The sequence below is a fragment of the Eptesicus fuscus genome, chromosome 1, assembly GCF_027574615.1.
Source record: "Eptesicus fuscus isolate TK198812 chromosome 1, DD_ASM_mEF_20220401, whole genome shotgun sequence".
NCBI lineage: Eukaryota > Metazoa > Chordata > Mammalia > Chiroptera > Vespertilionidae > Eptesicus > Eptesicus fuscus.
This window is the reverse complement of record NC_072473.1, coordinates 53251168-53273613: the sequence shown is the minus strand read 5'-3', so window position 1 is coordinate 53273613 and position 22446 is coordinate 53251168. Positions and strand designations below refer to the sequence as shown.

Genomic DNA, 22446 nt, shown 5'->3' with positions numbered 1-22446 from the left:
TACACTGGGGATAGAGCTCCAACCAGGGCATGTGTCCTGACTGGGAATTGAACTGTGACCTCCTAGTTCATAGTTCAACACTCAACCACCAAGCTACGCTCCGGCTGAGCTTAAATTGATTTTTGGCGAGAGAGGAAGGGAGAGGGATAGAGAGATAGAAACATTGATGAGCGAGAAACATGCTTATTACTGGGGATTGAGCTCACAGCCTGGGCATGTGCCCTGACCAGGAATCCAAACAGCAACCTCTTGGTTCAATCACTGAGCCACACTGACCAGGCTAGACATTTTTATGTATATAGTTCAGTGGCATTAAGTATAGTCACATTGTTTTGCAACCATCACCACCATCCATCTTCAGAATTCTTCTCGTTTTCCCAAACTGCAATTCCATACCCATTAAACAATAACTTCCCATTCCCCCTTCCCCCAGCCCCTGGCAACCACCATTCTACTTTCTGTCTCTGTGAATTTGACTATTCTAGGGACCTCATATTAGTGGAATCATACAGATTTTTTTGGTAACTGCCCTATTTCACTTAGCATAACATCTTCAAGTTTCATCTATGTTGTAGCATTTGTCAAATTTTCCTTCCTTTTTAAGGTTAAAAAATATTCCGTTGTATGTCTGTACCACATTTTGTTTATCCATCTATCCATCAATGAGTACTTGGGTTGCATCCCCCTTTGGCTATTGTGAACAATGCTGCTGTGATCATAGGTAGACAAATGTCTGTTCAAGCTCTTCTAGTTCTTTTGGTTGTATACTAAGAAATTGAATTGCTGGATCCTATGGGAATTCCTGTATCCCTTTTGATGGACACTTAAATCAGTGCTACTTGAACTGTATTCCACAGACTGGTGCCAGTCATGAACTATCATTCATCCTCAATGAGGTAAGTACAGAAGTTGAGAATAAACATTTAAAACCTTTTGTAGCAAATTGATGTGGCCAAACTCATGAGCACTTTTCTAGTCATCCCTTTTTCTCTACAATGGTAATGGATTGGAAATTGAAAAAAAGAGAAAGAAACAAAACTGATCATTTACCACATATAGTTTGAGAATCACTGATAGTTTCTAATTTAAAAAAAATATATATTTTTGGAATAGTTATTTTTAAAGAATCTTTATTATTCAAAGTATTATGTATGTCCCCTTTTTTTCTCCCATTGACCCCTTATAGCCTGCCCCCACCCCAGGCCTTCACCACCCTATGTCTGTGGCCATGGGTTATGCATATATGCATACAACTTCTTTGGTTGATCTCTTCCCACCCACCCATCCACCCCTGCCTTCTCTCTGAGATTTGACAGTCTGTTCCATGCTTCTATGTCTCTGGATCTATTTTGTTCAACAGTTTATTTTGTTCATTAGATTCCACATATGAGTGAGATAATTGATACTTGTCTTTCTCTGAATGGCTTATTTCACTTAGCATAATACTCTGCAGGCCCCTCCATGCTGTCTCAAAGGGTAAGAGATCCTTCTTTTTTACTGCTGAATAGTATTCCATGGTATAAATGTACCACAGCTTTTTAAATCCACTCATCTACTGATGGACACTTGGGCTGTTTCCAGATCTTAGCTATTGTAAATTGTGCTGCTATGAACATAGGGGTGCATACATTCTTTCTGATTGGTGTTGCAGGTTTCTTAGGATATATTCCTAGAAGTGGGATCACTGGGTCAAATTGCAGTTCCATATTTAATTTTTTTGAGGAACCTCCATACTGTTTTCCACAATGGCTGCACCAGTCTGCCTTCCCCTCAGCAGTGTACTAGGGTTCCCTTTTCTCCACATCCTCGCCAGCACTTGTCATTTGTTGATTTGTTGATGGTAGTCATTCTGACATGTGTGAGGTGATACCTCATTGTCATTTTAATTTTCTCTGATGATCAGTGACTTTGAGCATTTTTTCATATGTCTCTTGGCCTTCTGTATGTCCACTTTGGAAAAGTGTCTATTTAGGTCCTTTGCCCATAAAATATATTGTTATTGCTTTTAGCGAGGAAGGGAGAGGGATAGAGAGAGATAAAAACATCAATGATGAGAGAAAAATCATTGATCAGTTGCCTGGGAATGGAGCCTGCAACCCCGGCATGTGCCCTGACTGAGAAACGAATTGGCAACCTTTTGGTGCACAGGACGACGCCCAACCAACTGAGCCACACCAGGAATCAAACATGGCCTCCTGGTTCATAGGTTGATGCTCAACCATTGAGTCACACCAGCTGGGCTCTAGTTTTGTTTTTGTTTTTTCTAGTCAACTCTTTTTTGTGGACATAGGCAAGTATTTCTCTAGGGTAGGTAATGAGAAATATAATTATTGGGTTGAAGGGTATGCACATTTTATATTTTAATAGATAGTACAAAGTTTCTCACCAAAAGGCTGAATGAATACTTCTAACAACAGTATGTGAGCACATCTATTTTCCTATAGCCCTGCTAACACTTGATATCAATCTTTTTTAAACTTTTGTTGATCTATTATGCAAAAAAAAAAGTCTTGTTTTAATTTATAGTTCTTTGATTACTAGTCAGGTTTTATATCCTTCTTTTGTAAGTTTATTAATATTGGCATTTCCTTTTATATTAGTTGCTTGTTAATCTTTTGTTCATGTTTCTTTTAGGTTGTTTGTATTTTCTTATTGATTCATAGAAGAGGTTTTTATTATTTTTTAAAAATATATTTTATTGATTTTTTACAGAGAGGAGGAGAGAGGGATAGAGAGTTAGAAACATGGATGAGAGAGAAACATCCATCAGCTGCCTCTTGCACACCCCCTACTGGGGGTGTGCCTGCAACCAAGGTACATGCCCTTGACCAGAATCGAACCTGGGACCCTTGGGTCCACAGGCCGACGCTCTATCCACTGAGCCAAACTGGTTTCGGCAAGAGGTTTTTATATTTTGGATATTAATTATCTATTGTCTATATCAGGCGTCCTCAAACTACGGCCTGCGGGCCACATGCGGGTGTTTTTGCTGTTTTGTTTTTTTTTTACTTCAAAATAAGATATGTGCAGTGTGCATAGGAATTTGTTCATAGTTTTTTTTAAACTATAGTTTGGCCCTCCAATGGTCTGAGGAACAGTGAACTGGCCCCCTGTTTAAAAAGTTTGAGGACCTCTGGTCTATATATTACAAACTAGAGGCCCAGTGCACGAATTCATGCACCAGTGGGGTCCCTTGGCCTGGCCTGCGAGATCAGGCTGAAACTGGCTCTCTGACATCCCCCAAGGGGTCCTGGATTGCGAGAGGGTGCAGGGACCCCACCAGTGCATGATCAGGGCTGGGGAGGGACCACAGGAGGGCTCCAGGGTGTGTCCGGCCCCCTCTTGCCCAGTCCTGGCTGGCCAGACCCCATCAGCAAGCTAACCTACTGGTCGGAGCGTCTGCACCCTTGATGGTCAGTGCACATCATAGCGAGTGGTTGAGCAGCCTTAGCATATCATTAGCATATTATGATTTGATTGGTTGAACGGCTGACTGGACAAACAGACATTTAGCATATTAGGCTTTTATTATATAGTGCATTTTCTCCTAATCTGCCCTTCTTTTGTATTTATTTACAATGTCTTTAAGATAGAAACTTTAAATTTTGATGTAGTCAAATATAGGTATACCTTGCGGATATTGTGGGTTGGGTTCCAGACCATCACAAGAAAGCAAATATCACAAAAAAGGGAGTTATATGAATTTTTTGGTTTTCTAGTGCATATAAATGTTTACACTATACTGTAATCTGTTAAGTGTGCAATAACATTATGTCTAAAAATCTGTATATACCTTAATTTAAAATACTTTATTGCTATAAAATGCTAATCATCATCTGAGCTTACAGCTAATTGTAATGTTTTGACTGGTGAAGGGAATTGCCTTGCTGTTGTTGAAAACGTGGTGTCTGTGAAGCTCAATAAAACGAGGTATACCTGTTTATCATTCCTTTTTCCTTTTTTTTTTCTTTTATGGACCTTGAGAGCTTGTTTAGAGGCTCTAGCAGGGGATTGCAGCTACTAGTATACCCTTGATCAGAGAATGGTCCTCTCCTCTATCTGGGAAGATCCTCTTCAACAGAGCTTGCAGTTTTGGGAGGGACACACATGGAGCAGTGATGGAGGAAGGGGATATCCGCCTAGCCAGCCAGATCAGCCAAATCAACCCTGGCGATTAATGGGGTGACAGATGTTGCAGCCAGATCACCCTCACATCCTATATATCATTCTTTTCCTTTATGGCTTTTGTTTTTGCTTTTTTTGGTCTTATTTAAGAAAGATGTCCCTACTCCAAAGTTTTAAACATACTCAGTTACATTTTCTTCTCTTAACTTTCTTCTTAATTTTTAACAGCTTTATTGAGGTATAATTGATGTACAATAGACTGCACATATGGATATGATTTGATGAGTTTTGATGTATGTACATACCCCATAAAGCTATAACTACAATCAAGAGAATTAACAGGTCCATCATCCCCAAAAGTTTCATTGTGTCCCTTTGCTCCCATATATTTGTAAATTTATATGTGTGTGTATGTACGTATATGCTAGAAATTTTTTATTCATTTTTTAATTAAGGCATAATTTACATATAGTAAAATTATTAATCTTAGAGAGAGAGGAAGGGAGAGAGAGAGAAACATCAATGTGAGTGAAACATTGATCCATTGCCTCCCATACACACACTGACCAGGGATCAAACCCACAACTTGGATATGTGCCCTGACCAGGAATCAAACCCACCACCTTTGGTATATGGAACAATGCTGAGCCACACCGGCCAGGGAAAATTCATCCTTCTTAGTGTATCTTTCTTCAAGTTTTGACAAATGCACAGTCATGTAAGAACCATTGCCATCAACATGTAGAATAGTTCCATCACTTCAAAAAAATTTCCCAATTTCCCTTTATAGTCAACTCCTTTCCCCTATCTCCTAGTACTCACTATCTCTTTGCTGTCATTATAGTTATGCCTTTTCAAAAATGTAACATAAATGAAATAATATAGAATATAGCCTTTGGAGATTGGGTTCTTTCAATTCATATACTGTCTTTTTATTATTATTATTTTAAAATATATTTTTATTGATTTCATACAGGAAGGGAGACTGAGAGATAGAAACATCAATGATGAGAGAGAATCACTGATCAGCTGCCTTCTGCACACCCCCTACTGGGGATTGAACCAGCAACCTGGGCTGACCGGGAATCGAACCATGATCTCCTGGTTCATAGGTTCATGTTCAACCACTAAGCCACACTGGCTGGGTTGTATACTGCCTTTAAAATGTATCCATGTTCTTGCTTGTGTTGGTAGTTTGTTCCTTTTTATTGCTGAGCAGATTCCAATGTATGCATATACCACAGTTTGCTTTTCCATTTCCCAGTTGAGGGACACTTGTTTCTGTGTTTGGTGATTACAAACACAGTCACTGTAAACATCAGTGTCAGGTTTCCTTGTGAACACAAGTATTCATTTTACTTGGGTGAATGCCAAGGTGTAGGATTTCTGGGTTGTACAGTGAATGTATGTTTAACTTTATAATAAACTGCCAAACTATTTTCCAAAGGGGCTGTACAACTTGGCATTTCTTTCAGCAATATATGAGAATTCCAGTTACTTCTAGTTCCCCAGCATTGGTAGTGTCAGTTTTTGTAAGGATATTCTAGTAAGCATGTAATACTATCTCATTGTGATTTTAATTTGTAATTTCCTAATGACTAATGGTTGTTGAGCATCCTTAGTATAGTGTCTCTTCAAATATTTTGCCAATTTAAAAACATTGGGATCCAGAAGAGAAATCAAGATGGCGGCATAGGTAAAAACCTAATCTGCAGCCTCGCACAACAATTTCAAAAATACAACTAAAAGTCAAAACGGACATCATCCAGAACCAAAGGAAAGCTGGCTGACTGAAACACCCACAACTAGAAGGAAAGAGAAAACCACAAGGAAAATCAGAGGAGCCATAAAAGCCTGAGGTACAGAGACACGGGCGGAGACAAGGGTGTGCGCTTGTGCGGGGAGGATGGAGCCGGAGAGGACAGGGTGGCTGAGTGCCTGGCCGGCGTTCTCTAGCGGGAAGGAGATAAAAGCTCCAGATTGTGCTGAACCCCAGCTACGACTGTACTGAACCCCAGTTCCGGGCGAGACCCTGGGAAGCCAGGCTCATACTGGGGGAAGCTGGACTCTAAGGCGGAAACTCAGGGGAGGGGCGAAAGGCAGAGCTCCGGAGGCGCGCACATGAATGCACACAGAGGACGGACTGTTGACTGTGCCGCTGAATTGCCCTAGTGGGAAGGAGACAAAAGCTCTGGACTGCACTGAACCCCAGCTCCGACTGCACTGAACCCCAGTTCCGGGCAAGACCCTGGGGACCCAGGCTCATACTGGGGGAATCTGGGCTGTAAGGCGGAAACTCAAGGGAGCGGCGAAAGGCAGAGCTCCGGAGGCGCGCACGTGAATGCGCGCAGAGGATGGACTGTTGACTGTGCCGCTAAATTGTTTAGCAGGAAGGAGACAAAAGCTCCAGACTGTGCTGAGCCCCAGTTCCGACTGCACTGAAACCCAGTTCCGGGCGAGAATCTGGGAATCCAGATTCATTGGGGGAGAGACTAGATTGTTTGGCAGTGAGCGAAACTCCAGGGTGCCTTTCTCTCAGAGATGCTTGCAGGGAGTACAGAGGGACACTGAGGGACACTGAGACCCAGGAACCTCATAGGGCGGGGCTGACGGGAAGCCAAGGCTGTAGGCTCCACTCTGAAACTCTGCCCCATCCAAGCTGAGCACAGAGGCTTTTACAATTTTGCAAGTCTAGTTGAATAAGGCTGTCTCCCGGCGTAGACACAGCTGATCCTCACAGCCAATTGGACTGGAGATCAAATCCTCCCAGTGTACCAACAGCAATCAAGGCTTAACAACACCAAGACTTTGCACTCAGCCCACAAAGGGGGGTAACAAGAGCGACCACCTAGGGAGATTGGGGAAGCTGAGCTACCGGCCCCTATAGGTCACTGACCACACAAAGCCACTCCATCAACACAGGGAAGCAGCCAAAATGTGGAGACACCGAATCAGGTCACGAATAGAAGAGATGGAGGAAAGTAAACTAATGGATGACACAGTGTTCAGAACCACATTTATAAGATTACTCAAGAATCTTCTAAAAACCACTGATAAACTTGAAGAGACCTTCAAGGACCTTAATGAGAATACCAAAAAAATGGAAAAGGACCAGTCAGAAATTATGCATACACTGTCTGAAATAAAGAATATACAGAAACTCAACTGTAGATCATCGTACCCCAAGAGTCAAACCAAAGATCTGGAACATGAGGAAGCAAAAAACACCCAACCAGAGAGGCGGAAAGTAAGAAGAATCCAAAAGTGTGAGGATAGCGTAAGGAGCCTCTGGGATGGCTTTAAGCATACCAACATCTGAATTTTTGGGGTGCTAGAAGAAGAGAGAGAACAAGATACTGAAAACCTATTTGAAGAAATAATGACAGAAAACTTCCCCCACCTGATGAAAGAAATAGACTTACAAGTCCAGGAAGTGCACAGAACCCCAAACAAGAGGAATCGAAAGAGGACCACACCAAGACACATCATAATTAAAATGCCAAGGGCAAAAGACAAAGAGAGAATACTAAAAGCAGCAAGAAAAAAACAGTTAGTTACCTACAAGGGAGTACCCATACGACTGTCAGCTGATTTCTCAACAGAAACTATGCAGGCCAGACGGGAGTGGCAAGAAATATTCAAAGTGATGAACAGCAAGAACCTACAACCAAGATTACTCTACCCAGCAAAGCTATCATTCAGAATTGAAGGTCAGACGAAGAGCTTCACAGACAAGAAAAAGCTAAAGGAGTTCATCACCACCAAACCAGCATTATATGAAATGCTGAAGGGTATTCTTTAAGAAGAGGAAGAAGAAAAAAAAGGTAAAAGTAAAAATTATGAACAACAAAAAGACATCAAATACATACCTACCAACAAGTGAATCTAAAATCAAGTGAATAAAAAAATTTGAAGAACAGAATGGACTGGTGAATATAATAGAATCAGGGACATAGAAAGGGAGGCAACAGACAATTCTCAAGGGGAAGGGGGTCTGAGGGGTGCAGGAAGAGTTTGGACAAAAATATTACACCTATGGATGAAGACAGTGGTGGGGAGGGGTAAGGGTATGGGGTGGGGTAGGGAATCAGGTGGAGGGGAGCTATGGGGGGATAAAAAGAGGAACACCTCTAATAATCTGAACAATAAAGATTTATAAAAAATAATAATAATAATAATAATAATAATAATAATAGTATCCAAGTCTTAAAAAAACCCAAAACATTGGATTATTTGTTTTGTTATTATTGCTCTTTTTAATTTAAGAAATAAATTTTACTGTGTCTTACATACACAAAAGCTGATTAACAATGGTTAAAAAGACACTACTGAGCACTGTTTATACCTGGTTTTCACTAAAGCTGGGATGGCAGCCAAGCACCTCCTCTCTGAAGAATGTAGGGTTGCTATTAATCACATGGCATCTTATGAGCTGCTTATCAGTGATGCTTATTTATCTATGGCCTGTTATTACATTGAAGGTCCAGGAGAACTTTCTTTTGCGGCATTCTTTGAAGACCAAGCTAAGGTGAAGAGGGAACATGGAAAGCAATTCCTAACATATCTAAGAGGATGTGAGAGTAAAATCTGCCTTCCAGTGATTAAGGTCTTATGCTTCATGGGAAAGTACCTGGATGAACAGAAGAGTAACACAAACTACCTGCAACGCCAGCGTGTATATCATAAAGAATTAGAAAATCAGGCCCAGGAGGCGGAAGACCCATTTAAAAAGCCCACTGAAGTGTTAGGTCAATAAATCTAACATCTTAAGGCAACAAAGCAAGTCTTCTCATGGTAGTTGATGCCAAAATCAGCTAATTAAGAAACTTAATCTTCATTTGTCAGAAGACTGCTTTTCTTCACTGGTGTGTGAAAAAAAAAAGACACTACTTCAATTTTACACAGGTGTACTAAAGGAAACATGATAGAATTACATTCAACAATAAAGCTTAAAGTTCACTCTAGGTAATAGTTGCATTAACAACCACATACACAAGCACAGAGTAAATATATTTCAGGAGTCTGATAATAGCATGCAGCATACATATGGGAGATGGATCTCAGGTAACATCATAGGTGTTAGCAAGATTAGCAATTCAGATAAAAGATAAATGAAACCAAAGAGAAAGTGTAGGCTAGCACACCAAGAAAAATCACAGAATTAAAGGATTGCAAAGTCTGTTCACTGTGTGTATAAAAAAAATAATACTTTTCTTCAATTTCTGAGTCTTGATGTAGTTGGCTAGAAAAGGTTGTGTATTCAAAGTGCACATAATTGTTTCTGAGAAATGAGACAGAGGAGGCATAGCAGATCTACCTAATACATATTTGCAAACCCAAACAGGCAGTTAAAATGAGGAGACAAAGAAATAATCCCCAAATGAAAGAACAAGAGAATTCTCCAAAAGAAGACATAAATGAAATGGAGATAAGAAATTTTTTCTGATACAGAGTTCAAAATAATGATGGTGAAGATGCTCAACAGCATGAGAAAAGTTATAGTAACTATGAAAACAGAAATAAAGAATGACATAGCACAAATAAAGAACACATTAGAAGGAATACACAGCAGATTAGGGGAAGCAGAGGATCGGATCAGTGAATTAGAAGACAGGGTTGAAAATATCATTCAATCAGAGAACCAAAAAGAAAAAAAAATTAAAAAACAGGAGGACAGCTTAAGAGAGCTGTGGGACAATGTGAAATGTAACAATATTCGAATAGCAGGTGTGCCAGAAGAGGCAGAAAGGGAGAAAGGAATGGAGAACGTGTTTGGAGGAATAATGGCAGAAAACTTCCCTAACCTGGTGAAGGAAAAAGTCACACAAGTTCAGGAGGCACAGAGAACTCCAAGCAAGAAGAACCCAAATAGGCCCACACCCAAACATGTTATAATTAAAATGCCAAAATTTTAAAGACAAAGAGAGAATCTTAAAGGCAGCAAGAGAAAAGCAAACTCTTACCTGCAAAGGAGCTCCCATAAGCCTGTCATCTGATTTCTCATCAGAAACTCTACAGGCCAGAAGGGAATGGCATGAAGTACTCAAGGTAATGAAAAGCAAGGATCTGAAACCAAGATTACTATATCCAGCAAGGGTATCATTCAAAATAGGTGGTCAAATGAAGGGCTTCCCTAACAAAAAAGGGCTAAAGGAGTTCATCACCACCAAGCCAGCATTATAAGAAATACTAAAAGAACTGCTGTAATGAGAAGAAATAGAGAGAGAAACATAGGCATACAGAATTAAAATGCCAATAAATAAGTACCTATCTATAATAATAAAAGCATAATGTTCTAATTAGACTGGACAGCTGAACGACCTTCCAGACATCCTTCCAGATGAAGCCAGTCCTCGAGGGCCAAGGCTTAAATGTAAATGGATTAAATGCTCCAATCAAAAGACATAGTGTAGCTAAATGGTTACAAAAACATGACACACCTATATGGTGTCTATAAGAGACCCACCTTAGAACAAAAGACACACACAGGATGAGAGTGAAGGGCTGGAAAAATGTTTCCAAGCAAATGGAAAAGAAAAAAAGCTGGAGTAGCAATACTCATATCCAACAAAATAGACTTAAAAATGAAGGCCATCACAGGAGACAACAAAGGTCACTACATAATACTAAGGAGATTGATCCAACAAGAGGATATAACCCTGGTAAACATATATGCATTAAATATAGGAGCACATAAATATATATAAAAAAAACTTCTAGAGGACTTTTAAGAGAGAGATCAACAACAATACAGCCATAGTAGGGGACTTTAACACCTCTCTGACTTCACTGGATAGATCTTCCAGACAAAAACTTAACAAGGAAACAATGACTGTAGAGGACACACTGGATCAGATAGACTTATTTGACATTTAGAGAACATTTTACCCCAAAGCTGCAGAATATACATTCTTCTCAAATGCACATGGGTCATTCACAATGATAGACCACATGTTAGGACATAAAACAAGTCTCTACAAGTTCAAGAAGATTGAAATAATATCAAGCATATTCTCAGATCACAGTGGAATGAAATTAGAAATCAACTACAGTAAAAACACCCAAAACATTCAAACACATGGAGGTTAAATAGCATGTTATTAAACAATGACTGGGTTGCCAATGAGATCAAGAAAGAAATAAATACTTCCTGGAAACAAATGAAAATGAGCACACAACAACTCCAAATCTCTGGGACAAAAGCAAAAGCATACTGAGAGGGAAGTTCATATCACTACAGGCCCACCTCAAAAAGCAAGGAAAAAAAATGAAACTAGATCACCAACTTACACCATACACAAAAATAAACTCAAACTAGATAAAGGACTTAAACATAAGACGGGAAACCATAAACATACTAGAGGAATCCACAGGCAGCAAAATCTCAGACATATGCCGAAAGAACTTCTTCACTGATACTGCTCCTAGGGCAATGGAAACTAAAGAGAAAATAAACAAATGGGACTACATAAAAATAACAAGCTTTTTCACAGCAAAAGAAACCATCAACAAAACAACAAGAAAGCCCACTGTATGGGAGAACATATTTGCAAATGTTGTCACTGATAAAGGTTTAATCTCCAACATCTACAGGCAGCTTATACAACCTAATAAAAAGCAGGTAAATGATCCAATAAAAAAATGTGCAACGGACCTAAATAGAATCTTTTCGAAAGAAGACAGAAGGAAGACCAAAAGACACATGAAAACATGCTCAAAGTCACTAATCATCCAAGAGATGCAAATCAAAATGACAATGTGGTACCATCTCACACCTGTCAGAATGGCTATCATCAACAAAATCAACAAACGACAAGTGTTGGCGAGGATGCGGAGAAAAACGAACCCTCATGCATTGCTGGTGGGAATGCAGACTGGTGCAACCACTGTGGAGAACAGTATGGAGTTTCCTCAAAAAACTAAAAATGGAACTCCCATTTGACCCAGTAATCCCACTCCTAGGAATATATCCCAAGAAATCAGAAATACCAATCAGAAAGGATATATGCACCCCTATGTTCATAGCAGCACAATTTACAATAGCTAAGATATGGAAACAGCCTAGGTGCCCGTCAGCAGATAACTGGATCAGAAAACTATGGTACATCTACACAATGGAATACTATGCTGCCATAAAAAAGAAGGAATTCTTACCATTTGCAGCAACCTGGATGGAACCGGAGAACATTATGCTAAGTGAAATAATCCAGTCAATGAAAAAAAAAATTCCACATGATCTCACTCATTTGTGGATAATAAAGAACATTATAAACTGATGAACAAAAAGATAGATACAGAGGCAGTAAAGCATCAAACAGACTGTCAAATTACAGCGGGAAGGTTAGCAAGAGGTGGGGGAGATTAGAGATCAACCGAAGGATTGTATGCATTCATATAAGCATAAACAATGGATGCAAAACACTGGGGGGTGAGGGCATGTATGGGAATGGGGTGGGGGGGCAATTATAAGATATGTACACATATAATACCTTAATAATAAAAAGGAAGAAAAATTAATAATAAACTATTTAACCTTAAAACTTAAAGAATTAAAAAGAGAACAATAAGAAAAGCTCAGAGTAAGTAGAAGGAAGGAAATAATAAAGATTTGAGCAGAAATAAATGAAATAGAGACTAAAAAAATATTAATAAAAGAAGATTTAAAAAAAGAAAAGAGACAGAGAAAGATCCTTTTATTTGGTAATTAATACATGCAAGAGGCAGCCCCAGCGTGACCTGAACGAGTAAAGCTGTGATTGGCAGGTGGCCAGTATTATACAAATGTTTCAGATAATTCCCTTAAAACACTTCTGTAACCGCAATGATCATTTAAATGGCTGTAGACTGATTTCACTTTTGAAGAGAGTTTAGGGAATTTTCATCATAGTTTCCCTTAAAGATTTATAGTTACAGATTTTCTATTTTAAATAAATCTAACAGCATAAAGTGAGGTATTGGGGTTTTCTTTTGCTCTTGCATACGTGCTTTGTTATTATTGAGTTTTAAGAGTTCTTATATATTCAAGTCCTTTATTAGATATACTAGAGGCTTGGTGCACAAAATTCATGCACGGGTAGGGTCCCTAGGCCTGGCTGGTGATCAGGGTTGATCGGGGGCCTTCTGGCTGCCTGCTGGGGCCTCCCTTCATTCCACGCTGTCCCCTAGTGGTCAGTGCACATCATAGCAAGCGATCAAACTCCTGGTCTCCTAGTCAAACACCCGAGGAGACACTTTGCATATTAGCCTTTTATATATCTAGATAATTTGCAAACATTTCCTCTCAGTCTATAGCTTGTCTCTTCATTCTCTTACCAGCATCTTTTTGAAGAGCAGAAGTTCTTAATTTTGATGAAGGTAAATTTGTCAATATTTCCTTTTTAAAAAATATATTTTTCTTGCCAGGATATTATCCAGAAGAGTGTGCTGATGCTTCTGCTAGGTGCTGTTGATGATGGGGAGCACTCTCAGAATGAGAAAATCAACAGGTGGAACTGCTTGTGCCCAGAATATATAAGAACTATTAAAACTCAATAATAACAAAGCACATATGCAAGAGCAAAAGAAAACCCCAATACCTCGCTTTATGCTGTTAGATTTATTTAAAATAGAAAATCTGTAACTAAGAAGGATCCAAATTGTTTGCTGTCTTTTCCCTAGAGGTGGCTCAGCTGCATGAATAATGGCAGGAACCTCCCAGCTTAGATCTGACCTGCTAGCACCCTGGACAGGAAAGGAATCTCAATATCCAGAGAATTTTGGTTCAGAAAATAATGTTTTTTTCTCCAATTTAAAATATCTTTGGACATTTGGACCAATAAGTATAGACATTGGGAATGGTCTAATGTCCCTTGGCAAGCCTTTCTAAAGTCACAGCTTCCTTCACCAACCTGATTTCCCCAAGTTCAGCTGCAGTAGCCCAGGACTGGACCTCCCCTCACAATGATTGGCGTAGTTACTCTAGCTTGCTTTCTAGATCCAGAAGTACTCATGACACATAATCATTCCATGCAGTGATTGTCAGTACTCAACCCACCCTTGCTTGTACTACATCTTCCTTGTATCCACACTAATAAAAGAGAAAGATGCAAATTGACCATACCTTCGCAACACCCACCAGCCAATCAGGAGTGAGCTTGCAAATTAACCCAACAAAGATGGCGGGTTAATTTGCATATGCAGGCGCCAAGCGGTGGGGTCGTTCCGCACCACCCCAGCTGTTCTGGGCCTCTGGGCAGCGTGGGAAGGCAGAAAGGTGGCTCCAGGCTGGAGCCAAGGTGGTGCTGGCAGCCAGGGGAAGGAAGGCCCATTCTTGCATGAATCTTCATGCATCGGGCCTCTAGTCTTATTAATAAAAACCTTGGTCTCCAACACTGGAAAAAAATATATTTAATTACATATGTAATACATTAAACAATTTAAAAAAAGAGTGAAAATTAAAATGTAAAAAAATATATTTTTAAAATTGATTTCAGAGAGGAAGTGAGAGGGAGAGATAGAAACATCATTGATGAGAATAATTGATTTGTTGCCTCCTTCATGCTCCCCCATTGGGGATTGCGCCCACAACCCAGGCATGTGCCCTGAACCGGAATTGAACCTGGGACACTACAGTCCTTATGCTGATTCTCTACGCACTGACCCAAACCGGCTATGGTTTTTCAATATTTTCTTTTTTTAAAAAATTTTATTTTATTATTTAAAGTATTACACATAATAGTACATATATCTCCTTTTTTTCCCCATTGACCTTCCCCCAACCCCCCTTACCCACTGTTGCATGCCCTCATCCCCCGCCCCAGTGTCTTGTGTCCATTGGTTGTGCTTATATGCATGCATACAAGTCCTTTGGTTGATCTCTTTCCCCCACTCCCCAACACGCCCCAGCCTTTCCACTGTAATTTGACAGTCTGTTCAATGCTTTATTGCCTCTGTATCTCTCTTTTTATTCATCAGGTTATAATGTTATTTATTTTCCCTAAATGAGTGAGATCATGTATTTTTCTTTCATTGCCTGGATTATTTCACTTAGCATAATGCTCTCCAGTTCCATCCATGCTGTTGCAAATGGTAAGAATTCCTTCTTTTTTATAGCAACGTAGTATTCTGTTGTGTAGATGTACCATAGTTTTCTAATCAACTCATCTGCTGATGGGCATATAGGCTGTTTCCAAATCTTAGCTACAATGAATTGTGCTGTTATGAACATAGGGGCACATATATCCTTTCTGATTGGTGTTTCTAGTTTCTTGGGATATATTCCTAGAAGTGGGATTACTGGGTCAAATGGGAGTCCCATTTTTAGTGTTTTGAAGAAACTCCATACTGTTCTCCACAATGGCTGCACCAGTCTGCATTCCCACCAGCAGTGCACAAGGGTTCCTTTTTCTCTGCATCCTCACCAGGACTTATCGTTTGTTGATTTGTTGATAATTGCCATTCTGACAGGTGTGAGATTGTACTGCATTGTCTTTTTGATTTGCATCTCTCAGATAATTAGTGACTTTGAGCATGTTTTCATGTGTCTCTTGGCCTTCCTTCTGTCTTCTTTTGAAAAGTATCTATTTAGGTCTGTTGCCCAATTTTTTTTGATCATTTATTTTCCTTTTATTGAGTTGTATGAGTTCCCTATAAATGTTGGAGATTAAACCTTTATCAGTGATAACATTTGCAAATATGTTCTCCCATACAGTGGGCTTTCTTTTTGTTTTGTTGATGGTTTCTTTTGCTGTGCAAAAGCTTTTTATTTTGACTTAGTCCCATTTGTTTATTTTCTCTTTAGTTTCCATTGCCCTAGGAGCGGTATCGGTGAAGAAATTGCATCAGCATATGTCTGAGATTTCGTTGCCTATGGATTCCTCTAGTATTTTTATGGTTTCCTGTCTTATGTTTAAGTCCTTTATCCATTTTGAGTTTATTTTTGTGTATGGTGTAAGATGGTCTAGTTTCATTTTTTTTGCATGTATCTGTCCAATTTTCCCAACACCATTTATTGAAGAGTCTGTCTTGACTTCATTGTATGCTCTTGCCTCCTTTGTCAAATATTAATTGAGCATAGTGGTTTGGGTCGATTTCTGGGTTCTCTGTTCTATTCCATTGGTCTATATGTCTGTTCTTGTGCCAGTCCCACGCTGTTTTGAGAACAGTGGCTTTGTAGTACAGCGTGAAATCTGGTATTGAGATCCCACCTACTTTGTTCTTCTTTCTCAGGATTGCTGTGGCTATTTGGGGTCTTTTTATTTTATTTTATTCCAGATGAATTTTTGTAGAGTTCTTTCTAGGTCTGTGCAATACGCCGTTGGTATTTTAATGGGGAGTGCATTGAATTTATAGATTGCTTTGGTTAGTATGGACATTTTAATGATGTTGATTCTACCAATCCATGAACATGGTATGTTCTTCCATCTGTTTATGTCTTCCTCTATCTCTTTTTTCAGTGTCCTGTAGTTTTCCGTGTATAGGTCTTTTACCTCCTTAGTTAAGTTTATTCCTAGGTATCTTAATTTTTTTGGTGCAATGGTAAATGTGATTGCTTTTTTAGTCTCTCTTTCTGTAAGTTCACTATTGGTGTATAGAAATGCCATAGATTTCTTGGTGTTAATTTTGTATCCTGCTACATTGCCGAATTCATTTATTAAGTCTAATAGTTTTTTGATGGAGCCTTTAGGGTTTTTTATGTACAATAACATGTCATCTGCAAATAGGGACAGTTTTACTTCTTTTCCAATTTGGATACCTTTTTATTTATTCTTCTTGTCTAATAGCAATGGCTAATACTTCCAGTACTATGTTGAACAGGAGTGGTGAGAGTGGGTATTCCTGTCTTGTTCCTGTTCTTAGGGGAAATGTTTTTAGTTTTTGCCCATTGAGTATGATGTTGGCTGTGGATTTGTCATATATGGCAAATTATGACATTATGTTGAGGTATGATCCTTTTGTTCCCACCTTGCTCACAGTTTTTATCAGAAATGGGTGTTGGATTTTTTCAAATGCTTTTTCTGCGTCAATTGATATGACTATGTGATTTCTATCTCTCAATTTGTTTATGTGATATATCACGTTTATTGACTTGCATTTATTGTACCATCCTTGCATCCCTGGGATAAATCCTACTTGGTCCTGATGTATGATCTTTCTGATATACTGCAGGATCTGATTTGCTAGAATTTTGTTGAGGATTTTGGTATCTATGTTCATGAGGGATATTGGCCTGTAATTCTCTTTCATTGTGTTGTCTTTATCTGGTTTTGGTATTAGGGTGATGCTGGCTTCATAGAATGAGCGTGGAAATGTTCCTTCCTCTTGAAATTTTTGGAATAGTCTGAGGAGGATAGGTTTTAGTTCTTCCTTGAATGTTTGGTAAAACTCCCCTGTGAAGCCATCTGGCCCCGGGCTTTTGTTTGCTGGAAGTTTTTTGATGACTGCTTCAATTTCTTCCATAGTTATTGGCCTATTGAGATTTTTAGATTCTTCCTGATTGAGATTTAGAAGGTTGTATTTTTCTAGGAATATGTCCATTTCCTCCAGGTTATCCAGTTTGTTTGAATAGAGTTGTTCATAGTATTTTTTAACATTCCTTTGTATTTCTGTGGGGTCTGTTGTTATTTCTCCTCTTTCATTTCTGATTTTTTAATTTGGGTCCTCTCTATTTGCTTCTTGGAGGTTCATCAATCTTCTTTATCCCTTCAAAGAACCAGCTCTTGGTTTTGTTGATCTTTTGTATTTCTTATTTTGGTCTCTATGTCGTTTATCTCTCTAACTCTTTGAGTTGTAGGGTTAGATAATTATTGCCATAGTTTCTTTTTCTTTTAATGAATCTTTATTGTTCAGATTACAATTGTTTCTCCTTTTTCCCCACATATCTCCCCACCACCCAGTTTCTACCCCCCCCCTCTTCCCTTACCTCCCCCCCCCGCTGTCCTTATCCATAGGTGTATGATTTTTGTCCAGTCTCTTCCCATACTCCCCACACAGACACCCCTTTCCCCCTGAGAATTATCAATCCACTCCCATTCTATGCCTCTGATTCTATTAAGTTCACCAGTTTATTCTGTTCCTCAGATTTTTAATTCACTTGACTTTTAGATTCACTTGTTGATAGATATGTATTTGTTGTTCATAATTTTTATCTTTCTTCTTCTTTTTCCTCTTTTTAAAGAATACCTTTCAGCATTTCATATAATGCTGGTTTGGTGGTGATGAACTCCTTTAGCTTTTTCTTATCTGTGAAGCTCTTTATCTGCCCTTCAATTCTGAATGATAACTTTGCTGGGTAGAGTAGTCTTGGTTGTAGGTTCCTGCTATTCATCACTTTGAATATTTCTTGCCACTCCCGTCTGGCCTGCATGGTTTCTGTTGAGAAATTAGCTGATAATCGTATGGGAGCTCCCTTGTAGGTAACTAACTGTTTTTCTCTTGCTGCTTGTAAGATTCTCTCTTTGTCTTTTGCTCTTGGCATTTTAATTATGATGTGTCTTGGTGTGGTCCTCTTTGGATTCCTTTTGTTTGGGGTTCTGTGCGCTTCCTGGACTTGTAAGTCTATTTCTTTCATCAGGTGGGGGAAGTTTTCGTTCATTATTTCTTCAAATAGGTTTTCAGCATCTTGCTCTCTCTCTTCTTCTGGTACCCCCATAATTCTGATGTTGGTACGCTTGAAGTTGTCCCAGAGGCTTCTTACACTATCTTCAACTTTCTGAATTCTCTTCTCTTCATGCTTCTCTGGAGGAGTATCCTTGGCCTCTTTGTATTCCAAATCTTTGAGTTGATTCTTGCAATCCTCTAGTCTGCTTTTGGGTCTCTGTATAATATTTTTTATCTCAGTCAGTGTATGTTTAATTTCTAGTTGGTCCTCATGGAATTTATCAGCCTTTTCCATGAAATTCTTGAAAAACCTTATAACCGTGGTTTTGAACTCTATGTCCAGTCGCTTGTTCTCCTCCATTTCTTTGGTTTGTGATCTGTTTCCTTGCCTTCTCATATTCTCTGCTTCCCTAAGTTGGTAGGGTAGTTTTGTGTACTAGGTGTCCTATTGGTTCAACGGGTCAGCCTCCCAGTTACTTGAGGTGGACACTCTTGGTGTACCCTTGTGTACTGTGTGTCCCCTAGCAGGGAGCTACAGCAAGAACTAGTTTTCTCCTCCTTTGCTTGGGCGGTTTTGGAGCAGTCTGACTGAAGCTGCAGTTGGTTAAGCTGCTCCAGAACAGGCCATTTATATGCAAAAGCCGCTGTGTGGAGCCGGGGCGGGTTTGTAGAATGTGCAGGGCAGGGCCTCAGGGCGGGGCCTCAGGGCTGGGTGGGGTCTCAGGACGTCACTAGGCTGGGGCGTGGCCAACGGCGATGGCTGCCGTCAGCCATCTCTGCCTTTCCACGTTTCCAAGTCCCTGCGCCCCGCGCTCCAGCGCAGTAAACAATGATTGCTGGGCGCACCACTGCAAAAAAGTCACTCTCTCTTTCCGACCCGATGGCCAAGAGTCCAGCTTCTCCCCGTAGGTGTCTGGGTTCCCCGAGTGTCCCCAGAAACTGGATTTCAGAGTGATCGGGAGCTTGTCTCCCTGCGGGTTGAAGAAAAGCCGTGCACCCAGCCACCCGCCGCCAGCCCGATTCGAGTGCCTCCGTACCTCAGCTTTTCAGCGATTGTGCTTCTTTCTCTTCTTAGTTGTAAATCTTCCACTCAGCCAGCTTTCCCGTGGTTCTGGGTGGTAGACGTTTTTGTCTTTTAGTTGTATTTTTGAAATTGTTGTGTGAGGCAGCAGATTAGTTGTTTAACTATGCCGCCATCTTGGTTCCTCTCTAGACCCCATAGTTTCTTGTTTTTTTTTTTTTTTGTTTGTTTGTTTGTTTTTGCGATAGGCTTGTAGAGCTATGAACTTCCCTCTCAAGACTGCTTTCATTGTGTCCCATCGATTTTGGATTGTTGTGTTTTCATTATCATTTGTTGCCATGATTTTTTTGTTATTTATTCTTTTATCTCTGGTAACCCAGTCATTGTTTAATAGCATGCTATTTAGTCTCCAGGTGTTTGATTTTTTGGGGTTGTTTTTATTATAGCTGATTTCCAATTTTATGCCATTGTGATATGAGAAGATGCTTGATATGATTTCTATCTTCTTAAATTTGAAGAGACTTTGCCTGTGACCAAATATATGGTCTATCTTTGAAAATGACCCATGTGCACTTGAGAAGAATGTATATTCTGTGTCTTTGGGGTGAAATGTTCTGAAGATGTCAATTAATTCCATCTGATCTAGTGAGTTATTTAGGATTGATGTTTCTTTGCTAATTTTTTGTTTAGAGGATTTGTCCAATGGGGATAGTGGGGTACTAAAGTCCCCTACTATGATTATATTGCTGTCAATCTCTCCCTTGATATCCTCCAGAAGTTTTTTTTTTTTTTAATGTATTTGCGTGCACCTGTATTGGGTGCGTATATGTTTACCAGAGTTATTTCTTCTTGTTGAATTGCTCCCTTTAGTATTATGAAATGGCCTTCCTTATCTCTTTTTATGTCCTTCACTTTGAGATCTAATTTGTGAGATATAAGTATTGCTACCCCAGCTTTTTTTTTCATTTCCATTCACCTAAAAAACCTTTTTCCATCCATTCCCCATCAGCCTGTGTGCGTCTTTTTTTCTGAGGTGGGTTTCTTGTAGACAGCAGATATATGAGTCATGTTTTCTTATCCACTCAGTTACCCTATGTCTTTTGATTGGGGCATTTAATCCATTTCCATTTAAAGTTATTATTGATAGGTACTTGTTTGTTGCCATTTTTATTCTTTATCCCTGTGTTCCTTCTTTGCTTCCCATTTCTTCTTTTTACAGCAGACCCTTTTTGCATTTCTTGCATCGCTGGTTTGGTGGTAATAAACTCCCTTAGTCCTTTTTTGTCTGTGAAGCTCCTGATTTCACCCTCAATTTTGATTGATAGCCTTGTTGGTACAGTATTCTTGGATTCAGACCCTTCCTTTGCATGACTTTGTATATTTCATTCCATTCCCTCTGGTCCGATGTTTTTCTGTTGAGAAATCAGTCACTAGTCTGATGGGGGATCTTTTGTAGGTAACTTTCTGTCTGTCTCTGGCTGCTTTTAAGATTCTTACTTTGTCGTTGGTGTTTGCCAATTTAATTGTAATATGTCTTGGCATCGGTCTTTTGGGGTTCATTTTGTTTGGGACTCTGTTAGCTTCTTGGATTTGTGTGAGTTTTTTTCCCGTATATCAGGGAAATTTTTTGTCATTATTTCTTCAAACAGGTTTTCTATTCCTTGCTCAGTTTCTTCTCCTTCTGGCACCCTTATTATGTGGATGTCGTTTTGTTTACTGTTGTGCCAAAGTTCTCTTAGGCTCTCCTCCTGCTTTTTCAATTTTTTTTTTTTTAGAAGCTGCTCTGCTTGGTATTTTTTCCTTTCTTGTCTTCTAGCTCACTGATGCAGTCCTCCACTTCTTCTAGTCTACTGTTGATGCTTTCTATTGAGTTCTTTGTAGCAGCCATGTCATTTTTCATTTCTTCTTGGTTCTTCTTCATGTCCTCTTGGTTCTTACATATATTGTTGAATTTGTCTTCCATTCTTTTCATCCACCTTATGACCATTTCTCTAAATTCTTTTTCTGACAGGTTGCTTGCCTCCATTTTGTTTACCTCCTTTTCTGGTGATGCCTGCTTTTCTTTCATATGTGGGCTGTTTCTTTGTCGCCCCATGATCTCTCTTTTCCGGGTGTCTGGTTATATAGTTCTCTCTCTCCTGCGTTAATTTAAAGGCACAAACTACAACACAACAAGGCACAATGCACAAGGCACTGAACACAAATATATTCATGATACTAATAACCCCTAATAAAGGTAACCACTAGAGAAAAGAGAATTAGGGAATAAGAAAGAAAGAAGAAGAGAAGAAAAAACTAAAAGAGAGAGAGAAAAAAAAAAGGAGTGCAAAAATATAATTGGGAAAAGGAAGTAAAAGTAAGAGAGAAAAGAAAGAGAATAAAAAAGGAGATGGGGAAAAACTATTTATATGGGGAGAAAACTCCAATAGAACAGCCACTAATCCCAAGAAATGCCAGCAACAAAAACCTAGAAATGAATGCAAACTACAAATAACAACTAATATCAAGCAAGGCGAGGGAAAACAGAAGCTAAACACAAACAAAAACAAAACAAAAAAACAAAAAGCAAAAGCAAAACAATCTCACAAACAAGCATAAAAGAACCAATATAATCAACAATCAAGCAAACAACAACAAAAGGACACAGAGAAAAAAAATTTGGATAGTGAAGAAAGAGAGGAGAGAGGTGTGTATGGACTTAGTGCAGGGGATTGGAAGTTAGA

At 39.3% G+C, this 22446-nt stretch overlaps 1 protein-coding gene across 3 annotated transcripts in view; it reads left to right on the top strand.

Moving 5' to 3' along the window:
• Nucleotides 1-22446, top strand: part of SNX12 (sorting nexin 12) — a 143384-nt gene that overhangs the window by 62643 nt on the left and 58295 nt on the right. Inside the window, exon 5 of one of the 3 annotated variants that reach the window (XM_054717434.1) lies at nucleotides 858-896. The exons of the other annotated variants lie outside the window; for them this stretch is intronic. Within the exon in view, the coding sequence (XP_054573409.1) occupies nucleotides 858-896 (39 nt within the window). The remainder of the gene's footprint in view (nucleotides 1-857; nucleotides 897-22446) is intronic. 3 annotated transcript variants of the gene reach the window in all.